The following is a 17667-nucleotide window of genomic DNA, read 5'->3' on the forward strand; positions in this document are numbered from 1 at the left end:
AGATTCGCCGCGAAGAAATGCAGGATATGCATTTCCAGACGGAGACAACAGCAACCCTCGCAGCAGTGGGGATGCCATCCCTTAGAGCAATTATTGACAAATACAAACTGAGGCTGTTTGGCAGGCTAACACAACTCCCTAACAATGTGCTGACAAAGAAAATATTCTTGTATAGACTCTACTCATTCCTATTGAGAAGAGAAAGAGGGATCAGCTCCCAAGGATTCATCAGTGACTGCTTCACAATTGCGCAGGAACATGGACTGAGTGAGTATCTTGAGCAGTTCGGAGTAACCCTGGAGTTCCCAGCAAACCGGTGGAAGCACATTGTGAAAGCAGCTGTGGGGGAAAAAGAGGAAGAAAAGTGGGACGACAAAATAAGTGGAAGTACAACAAGGTTCCATAAGACACACACAACAATGTTGCAACCACATAAGTTATGGATGCATGCTAGCTAGGAAAAAACCTGCCTACAGAAGTGACCTACAAAAGTTGATACACCTCAGTACTGCACCGAGAACACAAAAAGCTTGCCCAGCATGTGATAACCCCACAGATGACCTAGTAAAGCACATGTTGACAGAATGCAGAACATTCCAGACGGTGAGGGAAGAAGTGACTGACCACCTTACTGACTTCCTTGGAATCAGAGTAGCAGTGGAAGTGCACCAGCAGGGAGACGAGAGACTGACTGGAGTTCTCCTTGGTGCACATATAGGAGAAGAGAACATTGAGACAGAACACTGGGAGGAGTTTATCCTGCTTGTGGCAAGAAAGCTAAGACCACTAGCAATAATGGCTCTTAAGCATATAACATGGAAATGAGTCAGGTCTTGGTTCCTATCCACTACGATGGCAGTAATTGGTTTAGAAACTGTGCAACCGATATACATACTGTGCAACTGATAGCTGACTGGTTTAAGTTAAGTCAAAGTGTTTACATTATGTACAGGACCGTATAACGGAAGCATAGGTATGAGTCATGTAAAGGTGTATTTGTAAAGTGTTGCTCATAGAAACTGCATGATGAAAGTTCAAGACCCGTGTGAGTCAAACCGAAGTATCGTTATACAAGTTTGCGTTCAGAGACTGTATTTCAGAAGTCTAAGACTAAGAGATGTAGATCATGACAAGTTGGTTTCTTTTTACCATGTACACAGTCATATGTATGACAATAGACAGAACTTTTTAAAGTCAAGCGGGACAAGGCGTAAATGAGTGTTGGTAGAATCTGTTTGTACCGTATTTTTATTTTTTTATTTATTCACATATATTTTGCGAGTATGAGGCGGAAAGCACAAATTGCTTATATTAAGCCTTCTACTCAAGAAACATACGCATAAAACAAGAATAGTAAACGACATTACATACATAAGTACAAAATGGATAACAGAAAAATAAATTTAAACAAGACAAGTTGGTGCTGAATCAATTAGGAGAACCTGCCTGTACAATGGATGTAGGTAATGACAAGATCAAAAATGTTACAGTTCTGTTGATGTGAGAGACATGTTGATCCTGATAACAGTAAAGTACATAAAGTAGTGTCGTTGAGGTGCTTTAGGTCTACTATAATATTTGAGACAGCCGATAACAAAGAACTTCTTTGGCTAGTATAGAGTGTGCAGTGTAGTAGATAATGTTCGGTTGTTTCACAATGATAGCCGCATTTACATGTAGGATAACCAATACAATGGTGTTGAAATAGATGGTAGTTTAACCCTATTCAGACCGGGGGGGGGGGGGGGCTTTTGAGGCCCGCGCTAACTTCGATGTCCTATAACGCCAGAACGGGTTACGCTAGAGCCACCAAATTTGATGAGTTTTCTTAAAATATTGTTGGCAACAATTTTACGAAGTTTGACAAATTCTTCATTTTTTCTTGGTGCCATGGCAACCGTTTGTTGACAGGCAGTTTTGCCAAAAATCACTATTTTTGGGTCTAACTATGTATTTTTCACATTTATTTGCTATATTACTGCCATTTTGTTACATAAAAAAAATGGTATATTATTTAGCAAATCTTTCATAATTATATATACCTAAATTATGCTAATTTGATGACGTCATAAGCCTAAAATCTAAAATGGCGGACCGTATGTCCAGATGAAAAAACTGGTTTATTTATTTAAACCCCCAATGACATGTACAAGATTATAGTCCGAGGACTAAATTGCCTCGTACATTCTACAGGAGAGGCTGGCGCTTAGGACTAAAACAATGGAATGTCTTGCCTAAGTGGATTAATGGAAATATACTTATCACAATTTCTACTACACATTTACAATTTAAAAGGGTGGATCTGCCCACCATCAGGTAGATATATATCTATGTCAATTATAAAATCGATCTCATTCTGAATGATTAAAATGTGACACTTCAAAGTCTAATGTGAGTTTAACAGATCGATACAATAAGGCAGCGTGGTATTCCTGAAACGCGATGTTCGGCACTTAAACTGGCTGAAGTTGTCGGAATTTCTTAGGTCCCTACCATGTGCCTCAGAGCGGCGTGGTGGTAGCCAGCAGTTGAAAACCTCAGAATGAACAATAGATCTGGCATACTTCAGACAGAGAGCTTTACGCCTTACATGCAGAGGTTCTAGTTTACAAATCAGTAGTGCTGAACTGTAGGAACTGAAAGAGCGACCAAGAATGATCTTACAGGCCCTGGCTTGGACACGCTCAATCATACATGACAGTTCTACTGTAAGCCCAGGGTGCCAGACCTGGCAGGCGTATTCCAGGGTGGGGCGGACAAACCCTATGTACACAAGTACTAAGTCGCTAGTGCTCAGACCGTGTTTCTTCAAACACCTAATCATGTATAGACGGCGGTTAGCTTTGCCCACAATCATTATCACATGTGCAGTCCACTTCAAGTTTGCTTGTAATATTACACCAAGGACCTTGGCCTTGTGCACAACTTCAAGTTCAGATGCACCAACAAACAGTCTGGGAATTTCGGGTGTTTTTCGCAAGAAGCATATGAACATCACCATGCATTTAGTTGGGTTGAGCTGCATATAGTTTTTGTCAGTCCAGCTGACTAGGTTGTCTAGGTCGGTTTGTACATTCGACGGGTGTGACGCTAGTCTGGCCTCTGCAAGAGACATATCGTCAACATATTTCCAGGCCTCTGCTGAAGTGTCATCTTGGGGGGCTGCATCGTTTATGAGGGCAAGGAAGACCAGGGGACCAAGCTTTGTGCCCTGGGGTACTCCACAGGTGAGCGTTTCCCACTCTGAATGTGTTCCTTTGTATGTGACACGTTGCTGCCGGTGCGAGAGGAAGTTGCAGACCCAAGGGAGGATGGACCGGCGGACACCAAGTTCAAGGAGTTTGTTCATTGCCGTCAGGTGATGTACTCGATCAAAAGCACGCGTGAAGTCCGTAAGTACCAAGGTACTAACATGTCCGGGTTTGTCAGTAGCACAGGCAAGGCTGTGAACGAGGCTAGTAAGGCAATGTGTCGTGGACCTTCCTCGAAGTGAGCCGAACTGCCGGTTGTCAATGTTAGGTAGAATGTCCTGTAAACACCATCTGGTCACAAACCCTTCACATATCTTAGCAAAGATGGAAGTTAACGAGATCGGCCGTAATTTGTCAAGGCGTGGTGGGTTCTCTTTCGGAACAGGAACAACGTTGGCTTTCTTCCATATGGAGGGCACCGATCCTTCAGCAAGAGAGGTGTTGAAGATGTCAGTCATAGGCGAGCTCAACTCAAACGCAAATTCCCGCACTAGTCTGGGAGAGATGTTATCAACGCCGGCAGCCTTTCCTACCTTCACTTTCCGGAGTTGGTGGTACATATCCCACACTGTGACCACCGGGGGAGGGCTACACGCAGGCAGAAAGGACGGCAGTTCGTCCAGCGACAGCGGTGGGAATTGCTGGGAGGCTGCTGCCAAGTACGTGTTTATGGCATTAGCCGCTTCTTTGGGATTAGTGTTGTCAACGCCCAGGATTTGGTTGCCTTGGTCACGACGTATGCCGGTCATGTCTTTAATGTTGCGGTACCATTCCTTGGGATCAGCAGTCTTGAGGTGTTCAACCTTGTCCCGGTAGTGGTTTCGTTTAGCAGTGGAGATTTCCCGTATAACCCTGTTCCGATACCGTTTCCAGGCACTTGTGTTACCCTTGTGGAAAGCCTTCTGGCGTTTCTCGATTAGGGCTTTGATACAGGGAGTGACCCATGGTTTGTCTCTGCAGTGGAGGCGCACCACTTTAGTCGGAAAGTACTTATCCACCGCACACTTCAAAGTACTGTAGAAGGCATCGCACTTGGACTCGGCAGAGGTGGCTAGCAGAACCTCATCCCAAGAGTGAGTGGTGATCCAAGATCCAAACGCCCTGGAATCCGAGTCACGCATCGGACGTACTACCTTCTTGTGTACAGTGTTAGATGTCTGTCTGTGTTTCCCTGGCATGATGACACAGACGTGGTCACTACGACCAATGGGGGGAGCTGTGACGGGAGATTCGTAGAAGCTACTCACATTAGTCAGTATCAGGTCCAGGACAGCTTCGCCACGAGTTGGGGCTTCAACGACTTGCTGAAGTGAGCTGAAACAGCAAAGATCAGAGATGTCCAGGCGGTTAAAATCTCCAAGTATGACTAGTCCTATATCTGGATGAGAGTTCCGCAACAAGTCGATGGACTCCGACAGGTGTTCAAGCAAAACACCTTCGTGAGGTGAGGCTGGGGGGCTGTATACAGCACAAAGGGCCAGGGATGAGACCTCCCTCGGAAGCCGTTTTGGCCGAAGGTGTACCCATGCGCATTCCAGTTCCTCAGGTACAACCAAGTCCAGAGGCCTGCTTGCAATATCGTTTTTTATGTATATTGCAACTCCACCCCCTCTCCTCTCGGTACGGTCTTTACGAATCTGACTGTAGCCTTCAATACACGATGCTTCAAGAGGTAGATCGGCAGAAAACCACGTCTCCGTCACTACTGATACGTCGATCTTGTTGGACGTCAGAACAATGTTAAGTTCATCAAGCTTGTTGGTCAGTGAGCGGGCGTTCGTCAGCAGGATTTTTGGCATTCCATTCTGACGAGGCAATTCAATCCTGCTTGTTTTGATTGGACGCAGCTGTGCGATTCGGTCTCCACTATGTTTTATCTCCAAGCCTGATTTACATGTAAATGTTGGGGAGGGGGAAGGACGATTGCCGACAATCGTAGTGATCTTGCGTACCTTATTTCTCCCTGCCTTTGTCCCTCGAGGTCTACGCAACAATCCATGACATCGGAGACTGTCTTTGATTCTTTCCCGAGCCTGTTGATCAACCGTGGGTATAGCCCGACGCAGACTCCTAAGGAATTCCAAAGAGTAACGCAAGGTACCAGGGGACGCCATTGTTCCAGGTACCTACAGGCCGACACAGTTCCTCGGTAATGCGTCTAGAATCCCACAAAGCTCGGAAATTTCGGTCCTGGACAACCTTCACACTTACAGGTAACGCACAAGACATAAATATTGCACATCCCAAACACAAAAGACTGGTTGAAGACACCAGAAAGGGCTCCTACAGGGGAGAGGTGAAAACCGCGGCTGCCCCTGCAGGAGCGCCACCTTAGCAATAGGAAAGAATAATAAGCTAATTATCCCTTAAAATTTGTAACCACCTGGTATTTTTTCATCAAAAACCATCTAAATGAATGAATGTAGTCTATTTCCATTGCCCTTTGTGGTTATTTGTTGCAAAAAAAGTATTTTTAAAAATTCAAGGTGGTCGATATAATATGGCGGAGACCAACTCGTATCTTAGATGTGCATGACGTCATTTTATGACGTCATTTTGACGTCATTGATGTTGCTATTGGCAACGCAAGTCGTAATAAACATTATTATTCTGTTATCTGCACTTGTTGTTACATTTTTGTAGCATAACTTGAAGTTTTCTGAGAATACCCTTTTTTCATGGGTCCGGCCAATATAATCAAATTGATGACGTCATAATTACGTCATCTTACGTCAGCGTAACGTCAAACGTCAAATACCCGTCAGATATTATGTCTACATTATGTCCTTAAAATTTGGTGGCCCTACGGCACGTCGTTTAAGAGTTATAGGACTTCAAAGTGGAGGGCCTCAAACCCCCCCCCCCCCGTCCAGGGATGACCAAAAAAGCCCGGTCTGAATAGGGTTAAACTTATGTGAAATGTGGCCAGCTACGAAATGTGAAAACATGTGAAGACAACTGGCATGCTGAGAAATGTGAATTTTATGTGATGTTCACAAACTTGCAAGATGTGAAAAAATGTGACAGGATATCACATTTTTTATATGTGAAACTAATGTGATTTCCACTTATATAAGATATGAAGTAATTTAATTTGGCAGGCTATGTAAAGGTAAGGCCATACCAATTTAATTTGTTGGTTCTCGGAATCGCCGCTTCTATTTTTCCCAATTTCAAAAAAAAAAAAAAAATCCATGAGGTTATTTGCATGTTCATGAGAACTCATTTGCATGTTCGTGAGAGTGACATGGTCCCTTTACCTACAAGTTGCTGGACAAACTTCGGCTCAGTTAAACAAAACTTCTGAAACAAGTACTGGACATGCAAAAACAACTATCACCTGCTTATGTTTTCCTTTGTGTTGTAAATCATCGAAAACCACCAATAGATCGTGAAATTTGTGCTGAAAAAATGACGATTCGGCAAACCAAAATGGCCGCCATGTAGCCAGTCACAAGTATGTAAATGAGATGCAATTTCATGCAAATGAGCACGCCTCTAGCGTTTTTTGCTTAAACTGCAGCTTTCACAAAGAGAACAATGAATTAGATGTTTCAGGCACTCTTATTTTTTTGGGCGAAATGAAGTCATTTTCTTGTTGTTGTTGCTAACATACATTAGACATTAAACTATACTGAAAAAGTTTTTCAACCTTAAAGTTTTTAAAAGTTTTTTAATGTTGTTAATGATTTACTATGATGATTTATTACAACTGTTAAGCTTTATTACTGTGTGTACTTCTGTAATACTGCACATTATTTTGCATTTGTATTGTTGAAATCAAATATACAATGTATGCTTAGGGACCGTACGATATTTATCGGGGGGGGAGGGCTGGTGCATTGGAAGTCGGATCAAAAAATTTTTTGATGGCCCTCCCCCCCATCTCAAAAAAATCTAACGTGACCCTCCCCCTCCACCTAAAAAAAATCAACATGGCCCTCCCCCCCGACAGGCATAATCAAACGGGTAGAAAAACAACCGATAAAATAATCTTAATATAGACGTCAGGGCACAAGGGTGCCAGTGTTCTCGCCAGGATTTTTTCACAGCGTCGGGGCAGGGGTCCAGGGGGCATGCTCCCCCTGGGAAAATTTGGATTTTCAAACCCTCTAAAACAGAATTTCCTGCAATTTGAGAGGAAAATTATGCCCTTGAGATTGGATGCCGGTTGCCTTTTTTACTCCCATTTTTCAGTAATCGACGTCCGCCCTCCCCCAAAACTATAAGCTCGGGGAATCAGCAGTCCGTGATCTGGCCCGGGTATTATTTGTCCAGTCATGTCTATATGAAAATTTTGGGTTTTTGATGCTTCCAAACAGGGCTCTAGCCAGTGAGTTCGACAGCCCAAGAAGCTTTCAGCCCATGGAAAAATCCTGCCAATTTTTTTTCCGACATTGAATAAAGAATGCCTACCTCGTGCGATCGATGTTGCGCCCTCCGCATCAAATGCTAGTAGCTTTTCCAGAGGATAAAATAACGGCGCCATCACACCTTGTGTTTTTTTCTATTTTGCCCGATGGTTTTACTAAAATTTATCATTTATCGAATCGGTCGGGTTTTACAAGGCCGCGCCGTCATTTTCCACGAGCGTACGTTTGTTTCGTGCGACCTCAGGTAACCCCGTTTTCGGCGTGAAATCTTTGGCTCACCGCTGGATTTCTTTTTACATAGAGACCAAGAACGTTATACATTATACGAAGGACGGTGATCTGCTGCGTCTTTGGCAGTGATCAGTGCCGGTGTAGCCTTGAAGGAGTAGCCAGAAAAGACGTCCCAACGTGCTGGGCGCTGCGATCGACAGTCTGTCTGGGGAGGGGGGCGTGCCGCGCCATGTGCCAGACGACTCGATCGACGCTTGACAACAATATTGCGGCCCCTTTTCTGCCGCAAATTTTGTCCTTTTGAAACAAAAGAAATGTTGTAAATAAAAAATTAAGTGTATAGTTTTGGATTCTTCACATATTTACCGCGCACCACTTTTGTAACTTAAATATTAGGGGAACCTCAGCCGAGCCGAGTGCGTCTTTCCAGAAAAAAAATAAGTCCGGAGACGAAATGACGTATGCCTGGCGGGAACGCTGATCCAGGGCAGCGCCACTTTGGGGGACCTAGGGGGGCGAAGCCCCCCGGAAGCTCTTGCATTTTAGGCTATTCAGAAGGCTTATTTTATCAGTTTTAGGGCCATGTCAAGATATCAAAACAAAAAATAGTATAAACAATTCTTTCAGAAAAATTAACATGGCCCTCCCCCTATCTCAAAAAAAATTAACATGGCCCTCCCCCCACCTCAAAAAAAAATTAACATGGCCCTCCCCCCCTAACGCACCAGCCCTCCCCCCCTCGGGGAGGGTCACGTTAGATTTTTTTGAGATGGGGGGAGGGCCATCAAAAAATTTTTTGATCCGACTTCCAATGCACCAGCCCTCCCCCCCCCCCGATAAATATCGTACGGTCCCTTAAAGAGCCAAATTGTTGTGTCAACAAGTGACCCTACTGGATAGACAACAAAGGAAATGGTGAACCAGTTATCATGGGAATAGTTGTGTTTGTGCCGAGGTCAGATTTAACTCAATAGACGCTTAATAGCAATTACAAGCGAACGGCACACAAGCCAGTAATGAAATCAACAAGAACGTGCTTTATATTTAAGCAGAAGCGGACATACACTGGAGTTTAGAATAAATTATTTTCTAACATGGACATGCTAAACGCCTCTAAGAAAGCTAATGGATCAAGTACATGTATATGGACAGGCGTCACTAATATGGTAATTGAGGTCAACTAGTTCATGTACGTACTCGGAATCGACCGTCCGAGCGGGTGTCGAACGTCGGCGAGTTCCGATCTCGAGCGAAGGCACCCGAAGGTCGCCGAAGGCGATCAACACCAGAAGGTCGCCCTAGGCGACCAGCGAGCGGAGCGTGATTTTTCTAGGAAGGAGAGCTAGTCAAGCGCTGATGGGGGCGTTTTATGAGCGCAGCGGGTGGACATTGTCTGGTGGCTCGGCTTGAGTGCCAGTTTGCTTGTGTGGCACCACTGTGTACTAGTGTGACACTTTTATATGTATACATCCTGACTTATTGTGACCTGTACTTAGCTCGGTTGGGCAAAATTGTACAATAAAGGTCTTCATTCAATTATCAGTAAAGTATCTCCTCTTTGTTGCAGCCAACAACAAAAATTCCGAGGCCTATTGTCCATGGTCAACCTGGGTGTTCGGGGCGTAAAAAAGACAATAGCAAAAAATTAACACACTAAAATGTATGCAACAGCAGGTGCCGGAACAAACAATGGCGGTAATTTGTCTAAACAAATCGTAATCCAAAACCGGAAAGATTTGTTTCTGACTCATTCCATGTAAGAAACACAGAGAAATCCGTAATAATAATTTCAGTTCATCAATACGAAAACAGTGAATTTTCTAAATGCCTCTAAATCAATGTGACGACAATAGAGGAACATAGTATCTTAGATCGAGGTCGTTATGTAAGACATAAGTGAGTTGGTGAGGTGGCCTTTTAGAAACAAGTTTCACTTCCACGGATTAGAAAAGGAAAACTCTCGAGCTCCTGCCGATTGTGACTATGACTATGTTGGATATTATTTGCACACGTATTACTAAAGTTATGCTGCATCCCCTAATTTGAACTAAATGAGGCTGTAGAACATTGGAAAGTCTTGTTTAAGGATTACAAGACATAGGATTCTGGTCTAGCATTATTATTACTGACAGGTAACTTGTGTTTGAAGTGTTTCAATGCAGTCCTGATAGACTTTACCTGAAAGATGGCCAACGGCAAAATGGATAGATTCTTGTTGTTTTCTAAAGTTAGAAATGCTGTAGAACATTGACAAGTCCTGTTTTAAGATTGTAAGACATATGTGATTCTGGTCTAGCATTATTAATACCTACGGGTAACTTGTATAGCTTTAAAAGGACGCCCAAACAGGAATGTTGACCACAAACTTTGAAGTGTTTCAATGCAGGACTAATAGACTTTACCCTAAATTGTGGCCGACGGGAAAATGGATGAATTCTTGTTGTTTTCTTAAGTAAGGAATGTTGCAAAACACTGAAAAGACCTGTTTTAAGATTATAAGATATATAGGATTCTGGTCTATCATTATTAACTACGGGTAACTTGTACAGCTTTGAAGGGTCGCCCAAACAGGAATGTTGACCACGCATTTTGGAGTGTTCCAATGCAGGCCTGATAGACTTTACACTAAACTGTGCATGTGGCAAACGGGATAATGGATGGATTCTTGTTGTTTTTCAAAGTTAGGAATGCGGCAGAGCCTTGAAAAATCTTGTTTTGATGTTATAAGATATTTAGGATTCTGGTCTAGCATTATTGACTACGGGCAACTTGTGCAGCTTTGAAGGTACGCCCGAATAGGAAAGTTGACCACACATTTTGGACTGTTCCAATGCAGGCCTGATAGACTTTATCCGAAACGATGGCCGACGGGGAAATGGATGGATTCTTGTTGTTTTCTAAAGTTAGAAATGCTGTAGAACATTGACAAGTCCTGATTTGTTTTTATAAGACATATGAGATTCTGGTCTAGCATTATTACCTACGGGTAACTTGTGCAGCTTTAAAAGCACGCCCGAACATGAATGTTGACCACGCATTTTGGAGTGTTCCAAACTTACCGCACTTACTCTTTGCTCAAAGGGCTATCTACCACTCAAAAATCATAACCACAGCATGTCTAGAACACGAGATATCAAGAATTGAGGTTCTGCTGCAGTACCTTATCAAGCCGCTAGGGAGCCCATTATCAAACCTGACCTTCGTTTTCCCGACCCCTACCCACCTACCAAATATTATCGGGATCCATCCAAGGCTTCTTGAGTTATGCTGTTAACACACAGACAGACAGACAGACACACAGACTCACAAGCCTAAAACATAACCTTAGCCATTCTGGCAAAGGTAAGGCAAAGGTAGCTAATCGATAGGCTGCTTGCAACAGCACCTTCTAGCGACTTTTGTGAGAAACACACCTTTATCACGTGATACGTGGGTTTAAAGACTTTGGAAACGCATCATTCAGCTGGGCGTGGTGGCGCGCGCCTGTAAGCCAGCTACGTGGAGGCTGGGGTTGGTGGACCGCTTGAGGCCGGGGGTTGAGGTCCTGAGTTCGGTCCCCACCGTGCCCCCGAAGTTGTGCCCTTGGGAAAGGCACTTTACATGACCTTGCTCACTTAACCCAGGTGTAAACATGGGTACCTGACTTCGGTTGGGAAGGTCAAAGACCACCCTTACCTTCTGTCTGTACCGTGTATGTGTCACTGTCAATATAGGTTACAAAACTTGAGTGCAGTGCCATATTGTTCTCGTCTGACCAAAAGCAAAAAGAAAAAAAAACTAGAGTTCATCGAACACATCCCCTCGCCAAATAATCATGCCTCTATTAATACTTTAAGGTCTTTTTCATGTATTACTAAATAGTACCTACCCCAATAGCAAATGACTGCATGAACTTGTGTTCCTCACAAACCCACAAATGCTACCAAAGATAACCTTCTTGGCCAACTGATGACAATGGAATTATGTACACTGTTGTGATACTTTCTAGCGCAACTTTCATTTAAGTCATGTAGTCTCTACTAGACTCCAGCCTGGCCGAATAGTATTGATGATAGGGGGCATTGGACTGTGATCAAAGATGACCTCAGTGGTAGCATCCCTGGTCAATCAGAATTTCATGCTTGTCAAGAGGATTTTCACAGTGTTAGGGCGTCCAGGTCACAAGGCTTCTCAGGCAAAACATCTGGCAAACAGCTGTGTCCTAGCTTAAATATAGGTCAAAATGAGATGCATCTGTATATAGAAAACACTGTTTATTTCTGTTAATTGGATAACTTTCCCTAAGTAATTATATCAAATAGATGTTGATAATCAACCAAAGTACCTAGCTACCAAAAACAAAAAAATATCCATCAATCTCCTCTGCAGTTATCCTTCTTAAAAGCTACAAACTATAAGACCCACTGCAGTTACAAACAAGCTGCTAGGGGGCCCAAAATTAGACCATTGACTCCTAGTACCAACAGCTATCCACCATTAAAAAATCATGAACCTGGCACTTCTGGAAAATTTAGGCGCAAACTTTGATGCTCACTTGCAGTATCAAAACAAATCGCCAGGAGGCCCATTATCGAACTTGACCTTCCTTTCTGTGTCCCCTACCTATCAACCAAATATCAATAGCATCCATCAAGAACATCTCGAGTTATCTTGCATACAGACAAACGCACTTACATACAAAGCCAGCTACAGCACCATAGGTAAAAGGTAGCTAAACCATTCTTGCACATGACAATGCTTTCCACAACCGCTAAACACCTGCCAAATATCGTGGAAATCGCCCAGCTACATTTTGACTTATGCTTCCCGAAAAAACACCAAAAAAATACCAAGCTCGCTAATGTACCGTAGGAAAACGCCAGGTAACCCATTTTCGAACTAGGCATGCCTTTCAACAACCGCTTCACACCTGCAAAAAATAAAAAAGTTCCATCCACAATTTCTCGAGTTATATCCTGTTGACCTACATACAGACCCAAGTCAGGCAAAACATAATCTTCTTGGCGAAGCTAATTACATTTTCTTACAAGGTTGTCTCATCGCCAACTGCTATTGTCACGTCTTCTGCTTTTTCTGTTACCTGTGAAGCAAATATCGTCTTTACGGTACAGATATTTTGATGAAATGAAAGGAAATGATTAATCATAATTCATATTTGTAGTTTGGGATTAAAAACTTTCGTAAACTGCGGTTTGATAATAAAGATAATAGAAGAAATAATGAACCATCAATCATTGTTCAAAGTTTATTTGCTTGTTGTAGAAGACCTTACGGAAGTCCATGTACTTCTGACGTATCAAACGTTTATTGTGATACGTTTATCATATACCGACGGCATCATTTTAGTTTTAATTTTTGTTTTGTTGTTGTTGCTGTTGGCCTTTTTAAGGTGTAGAAAAGTTATTTATACCTGTCTCGGCCAGACAGAGACGACAGCCTGGCCTGTCGTAGTTTTCTCTGCCTGCTGAGTTAGCTGTCTGACTGACAGCTGTAGGTTCAGCAGATCGGAACGTGTATTTTCGTCCAGCTTGTCAAATGATAACTTTACGTCCGACACTGTGACAGCTTAGAAAGATAGAGGGACATGACGTCATATACTGTGTCCATTTGAGGGGCAGTGGTGAGCTATTTTAGAGCTAGGTGTTACCAGTCAGGGTTTTCGCTCTTCTTTTGTCAGAAATTCAGACTTTTATCTATGTTTTGGGAGTCTGGTATGTCCTAGAATAATGATGGCTGGATGTTGTGTAGAGTTGTCAAAAGTCACCAAAGTTCGTTTCCGTGTTGTTTCCAAGAGTTTCCGACCGTTTTTTTTTTTGGAAATGGCTACTTGTGCACTACGTTGGGACTTTAGAGATCGGACTACATTGCCAATATGCGTTTACAACATATAACGGGGGCAACCCTAAGATCCCCGCTATTTTACGCGCTCGAACTAACGGCGCTCCATCACTAGTTGCCAAAGAGTGGTCAAGTTTTGATCAATGAGTTTTTAACACATTCATTTAGAGATCATAGTTGAATAAGGAATCTATACTGTTCATGGACCCTTCGCCTTCCGCGTTACAACTGGCAAACACCGAGGACGTTTTCGTGAATATAAATTCCGATTTTGAGCTGCGTTAGACAGTGCGCCCTAACCTGCCCCGATTTTGGAATTTGCTCTCTTCTGAAGTTGGTGACCAATTTAGACAAACATGAATAAAAATTTCGATGTTATGATGTATTAGCTTTCTTTTGGCAGTAGAATTGTGATTGTGCGTGCTTCTTGTCTCCCTCGAGGGGGGCTAAATCAATCCAGGTCGTGTCTTTATGGGAAAGATGCACTGAATGCGGCGGCCCAACTCACAAAATCATTACGAAAAACGACAACGCCCAAATCAACAAAAAAACTCTGTGTACGTATCGACGGTACGAATAATTTGTTAGAGTAACAAATCTTTTGGGCGTTCGCTCGTCTGCCACCTGCGGGGCCACACTCCATGGGGAAAACAACGGCGGTGATGCTTATGTTTTTTTTTTATGGCCAGTCTTCTATTCAACAAACATTTGAAGACCAATATTTGTAGTGTTTTGTGAAGCTTTATTTCTTATGTGAATGACAGTTGTGTGGCTGTTTTTTACTGGTTGTTGATTTATGGACACGAGCCACCAATACCTAGTAACAGGTGACCACAGTGATTCGGTGCTACCAACATTATTGTGAAAATTCTGTCTTAAAAGAAAAGGGAAGTGAATATGTGTAAATAAATTTTTATAGAAAAAAAGCTGTTTGTTTGGACTTGGTTTATTTACCTTTCTAATCATCATAGTCAGTGGCAACAAACACGACGTACTTATGCATAATAAGATCAGCAAAAAATCCGGGCATCTCAGGGCAGGGGGTATCTTAGGGCGGCCCCCGTTATATATAGTAGTGCCATGTGTATAATAGTGAGTGACTTTTTCACGGAGGTAATAAGACCCTGACCTTATACAAAGGACAAAAAAAGAGTCTACCCAAGCATACGACTGTTTCTTCTGTAAGCAACACCACCGGCGGAGGTGTTTATAATACAAACACACATGGTTCTCCTGCCGATTCGACAGATAAGCAGGCAGACAGCAGACAGGCATTTAGCTGTTTGCCTGACCTGCACATGACTTTTTTATGGTGAAGGAGGGGTGTGCAATTCCTTCTCCACCCTCTCGTCTTCTGGAGCACTAAGTCTCACAGGGACAGAACAGTATGACACGTGTGAGACGGCTTCAGCAGATGCAGCTTTGTTTTTCGGAGTATCCGTCTCCTAGGAGGACTTCCGACCAAGGATGTAAGGACTTCCCCCTACCCCCGATCGCGCGACTCGTGTGTCATGGCGGGTGCGTCATGCCCGAACATGCCCTTAGGCCTGTCTCGACCACAAAGCCCCGCCAAGGCCGCTAGCCGCAGCTAGATACTTATTTACACCTGAGTTATGTGAGGAATGTCGTGTAAAGTGCCTTTCCCAAGGCAAGGGCACAAGATCGGTGACACGGCAGTCGGATTCGAACCCCCAACCTCTCGGTCTCGAGCCGAACATATCTGCCACTGCGCTACGCGGTCCCACCTAATACAAACAGGCGTAAGCTTCAACAGGTATCATGTAGATATCACTAGATACACAATGTCCATTTTAAGGTCAGACGCATGTTTCCACAAAAGCTTGCTGGACAAGTTTCACTGGCCTCAAACAACCCCTAATGATGCAACAAGTCCTTGGCAGAAAACGGAGTTAATAAGACCTTGATCTTATACAAAAGACAAGAAAAGAGTCTATCCAAGCATACGTCTGTCTCTTCTGTAAGCACAACCACCGGTCAAGATGTTTATAGTGCAAACAGGCGTATGTTTGACAGGTATCATGTGCATTAGATACATAATACCCATTTCAAGGTCAGACCTATGTTAACACAAAAGCTTGCTGAACTGGTTTCAAGGACCCCAAACAACGCCTAATGATGCAAAAAGTCCTTGCCAGAAAACGTAGTTAATAAGACCTTGATCTTATACAAAGGACAAGAAAAGAGTCTACCCAAGCATACCCCTGTTTCTATTATAAGCACAACCACCGGTGGAGTTCTTTATAACACAAGCAGGCGTATGTTTGATAGGTATCATGTGCACCAGATACACGATGCCCATTTCAAGGCCAGACTTTTATGTTTACACAAAAGCTTGCTGGACTGGTTCCACTGACCCCAAACAACGCCTAATGAAGCAAAAAGTCATTGGCAGAAAATGGCGGAGAGTGCACTATATGTGGAGATCTTCAGGCTGTCACTTCTAAACTGCCAGACGTTTCTGGTGCTCTGTCTTGCCTTTCTTTTGTCGTTCTTGTTTCTAAGACGTCCTAGGAACCTTCCTCCTTACCCTGCAGGATGGTGGCCTGTCTTCGGGCACCTCTTCTCCTTGGGCCGAGCGCCACACCTGAAGTTTACGGAGTGGAGGCGGCAGTACGGGGACGTGTTCACGGTGAGATTTGGGCTAAACGACGTGGTGGTTCTGAACGGCTACACGGTCGTGAAGGACGCACTCGTGAGCAGGTCCGAACTGTTCGCCTCCAGGCCGCCGAGTTACGTATTCGACATTATTACTGGTGTCGGAAAAGGTATGTACGTAATGTTTATTACCTGCATGTATGCAGGTATGGTTTTGAACTTTTGATGCTGGTGGAAACTTTTCGGTAGCCGGGGATGTAGGGCGCTGTATCTCGTGAACGGATGGTGCGAGCACGACGATTTTTGGTACGTGGGTTGGGGGTGGTAGCCTGACACTCAGGTGTGATTTTGGGCCTCCTGGCGCTTGACCTTGACATTGAAGGTGGCATTTTTTGTGTTTTTGGGGCACGTTTGGCGCTGTGTGTCCGGAACGATACGCGCCATTGCGACGATTTTTGGTGCATGGGTGGGGGGTTGTTGCCTGTTGCCTAGGATTGACTTTGGGCCTTGTCGCGTTTGAACTTGACCCGGCAGGTCGAATTTTGTGTCCGGGAGGGGTGTTTCCGGAGTTATATCTTCTGAACGGCTGGTGCTGGCGCAATGATATTTGGCACATGTGTCGGCGGTGGCTGAATAATGCTCAATTTTGATTTTGGCGCCCTTGGTGCTTGAACTTGACATTTTAGGTTACCTTTTGTGCGGGCACGGGGCGTGCGCTGTATCTCCGGAACGCAAGGTACCATTATGTTGCTATTTGGTACGTGAGTTGTTTGTGGTGTCCTGGTGGTCAGGTTTGATTTTGGGCCTCCTAGTGCTTGAACTTGATACTGTATAGGTTGACCCTGTTTTTGTGTGGTTGGAGCATCCTCCCAATATCTGCTTGGTTTTAAAAACAGATTATGGTTGGGTGTAGAACCATCATCTGGCCTGGGCCACCTTCAATGTATCAGGTTACTTAGTGGCACTGACAGTTTGCCAGATGACGGGAGTGTACAAGATTATATATCTGTTGGTCAGGTATAATTGGAGTTTGCTTATTACTCTTTGTGGTGTTTCTAGAGCTGTATAGTACTGAGTTTTAAGTTCCGGTACAAGTTCCTTTACCCTGTTGGCAATCATGGTTGAACTTGAACTTAAACAGAAGAAGATGCAATTTTCTAATGTGGAGGAGAACTGTATAGAGTGTGGGCATAAGAGAAAGGTATGTGTATGATTTGTCCTGTGTTTCTTTTTGTTTCTTTGGTAATGCCATTTCCATACTGTATACAGGTAATTTGTTGTTTTGGGCTAGTCATATTCGCTTGGTTTTTGGGCCTGCTTAATCTATGATACAGGCAAGGCAAGCAGTGGCTACCCGG

At 43.7% G+C, this 17667-nt stretch overlaps 2 protein-coding genes across 2 annotated transcripts in view; one reads left to right on the forward strand and one right to left on the reverse strand.

Moving 5' to 3' along the window:
* Positions 1 to 825, forward strand: part of LOC118424343 (transformer-2 protein homolog beta-like) — an 8911-nt gene extending 8086 nt beyond the window's left edge. Inside the window, exons 8-9 of the mRNA XM_035832892.1 lie at positions 255 to 387; positions 557 to 825. Of these exons, the coding sequence (XP_035688785.1) occupies positions 255 to 387; positions 557 to 825 (402 nt within the window). The remainder of the gene's footprint in view (positions 1 to 254; positions 388 to 556) is intronic.
* A 2210-nt stretch (positions 826 to 3035) lies between these two features.
* Positions 3036 to 5050, reverse strand: LOC118424344. The gene is made up of 2 exons (XM_035832893.1): positions 3555 to 5050; positions 3036 to 3102 (listed from the first exon to the last, which is right to left on the reverse strand). The coding sequence occupies exons 1-2, from the start codon at positions 5048 to 5050 to the stop codon at positions 3036 to 3038; spliced, it is 1563 nt and encodes a 520-aa protein (XP_035688786.1).
* Positions 5051 to 17667: the final 12617 nt, after the last annotated feature.

Source organism: Branchiostoma floridae, chromosome 10 (assembly GCF_000003815.2).
Source record: "Branchiostoma floridae strain S238N-H82 chromosome 10, Bfl_VNyyK, whole genome shotgun sequence".
NCBI classification, from domain to species: Eukaryota; Metazoa; Chordata; class Leptocardii; order Amphioxiformes; family Branchiostomatidae; genus Branchiostoma; species Branchiostoma floridae.

Bases quoted from the DNA above. Each gene is read 5' to 3' on its own strand.
- LOC118424344 (XM_035832893.1), bottom strand. From the start codon at position 5,050: ATGCCAAAAATCCTGCTGACGAACGCCCGCTCACTGACCAACAAGCTT. The intron at 3,103-3,554 runs GTTTGTGACCAG...TGTCTCTTGCAG, and splicing joins TTTGCTAAGATATGTGAAGG to AGGCCAGACTAGCGTCACAC.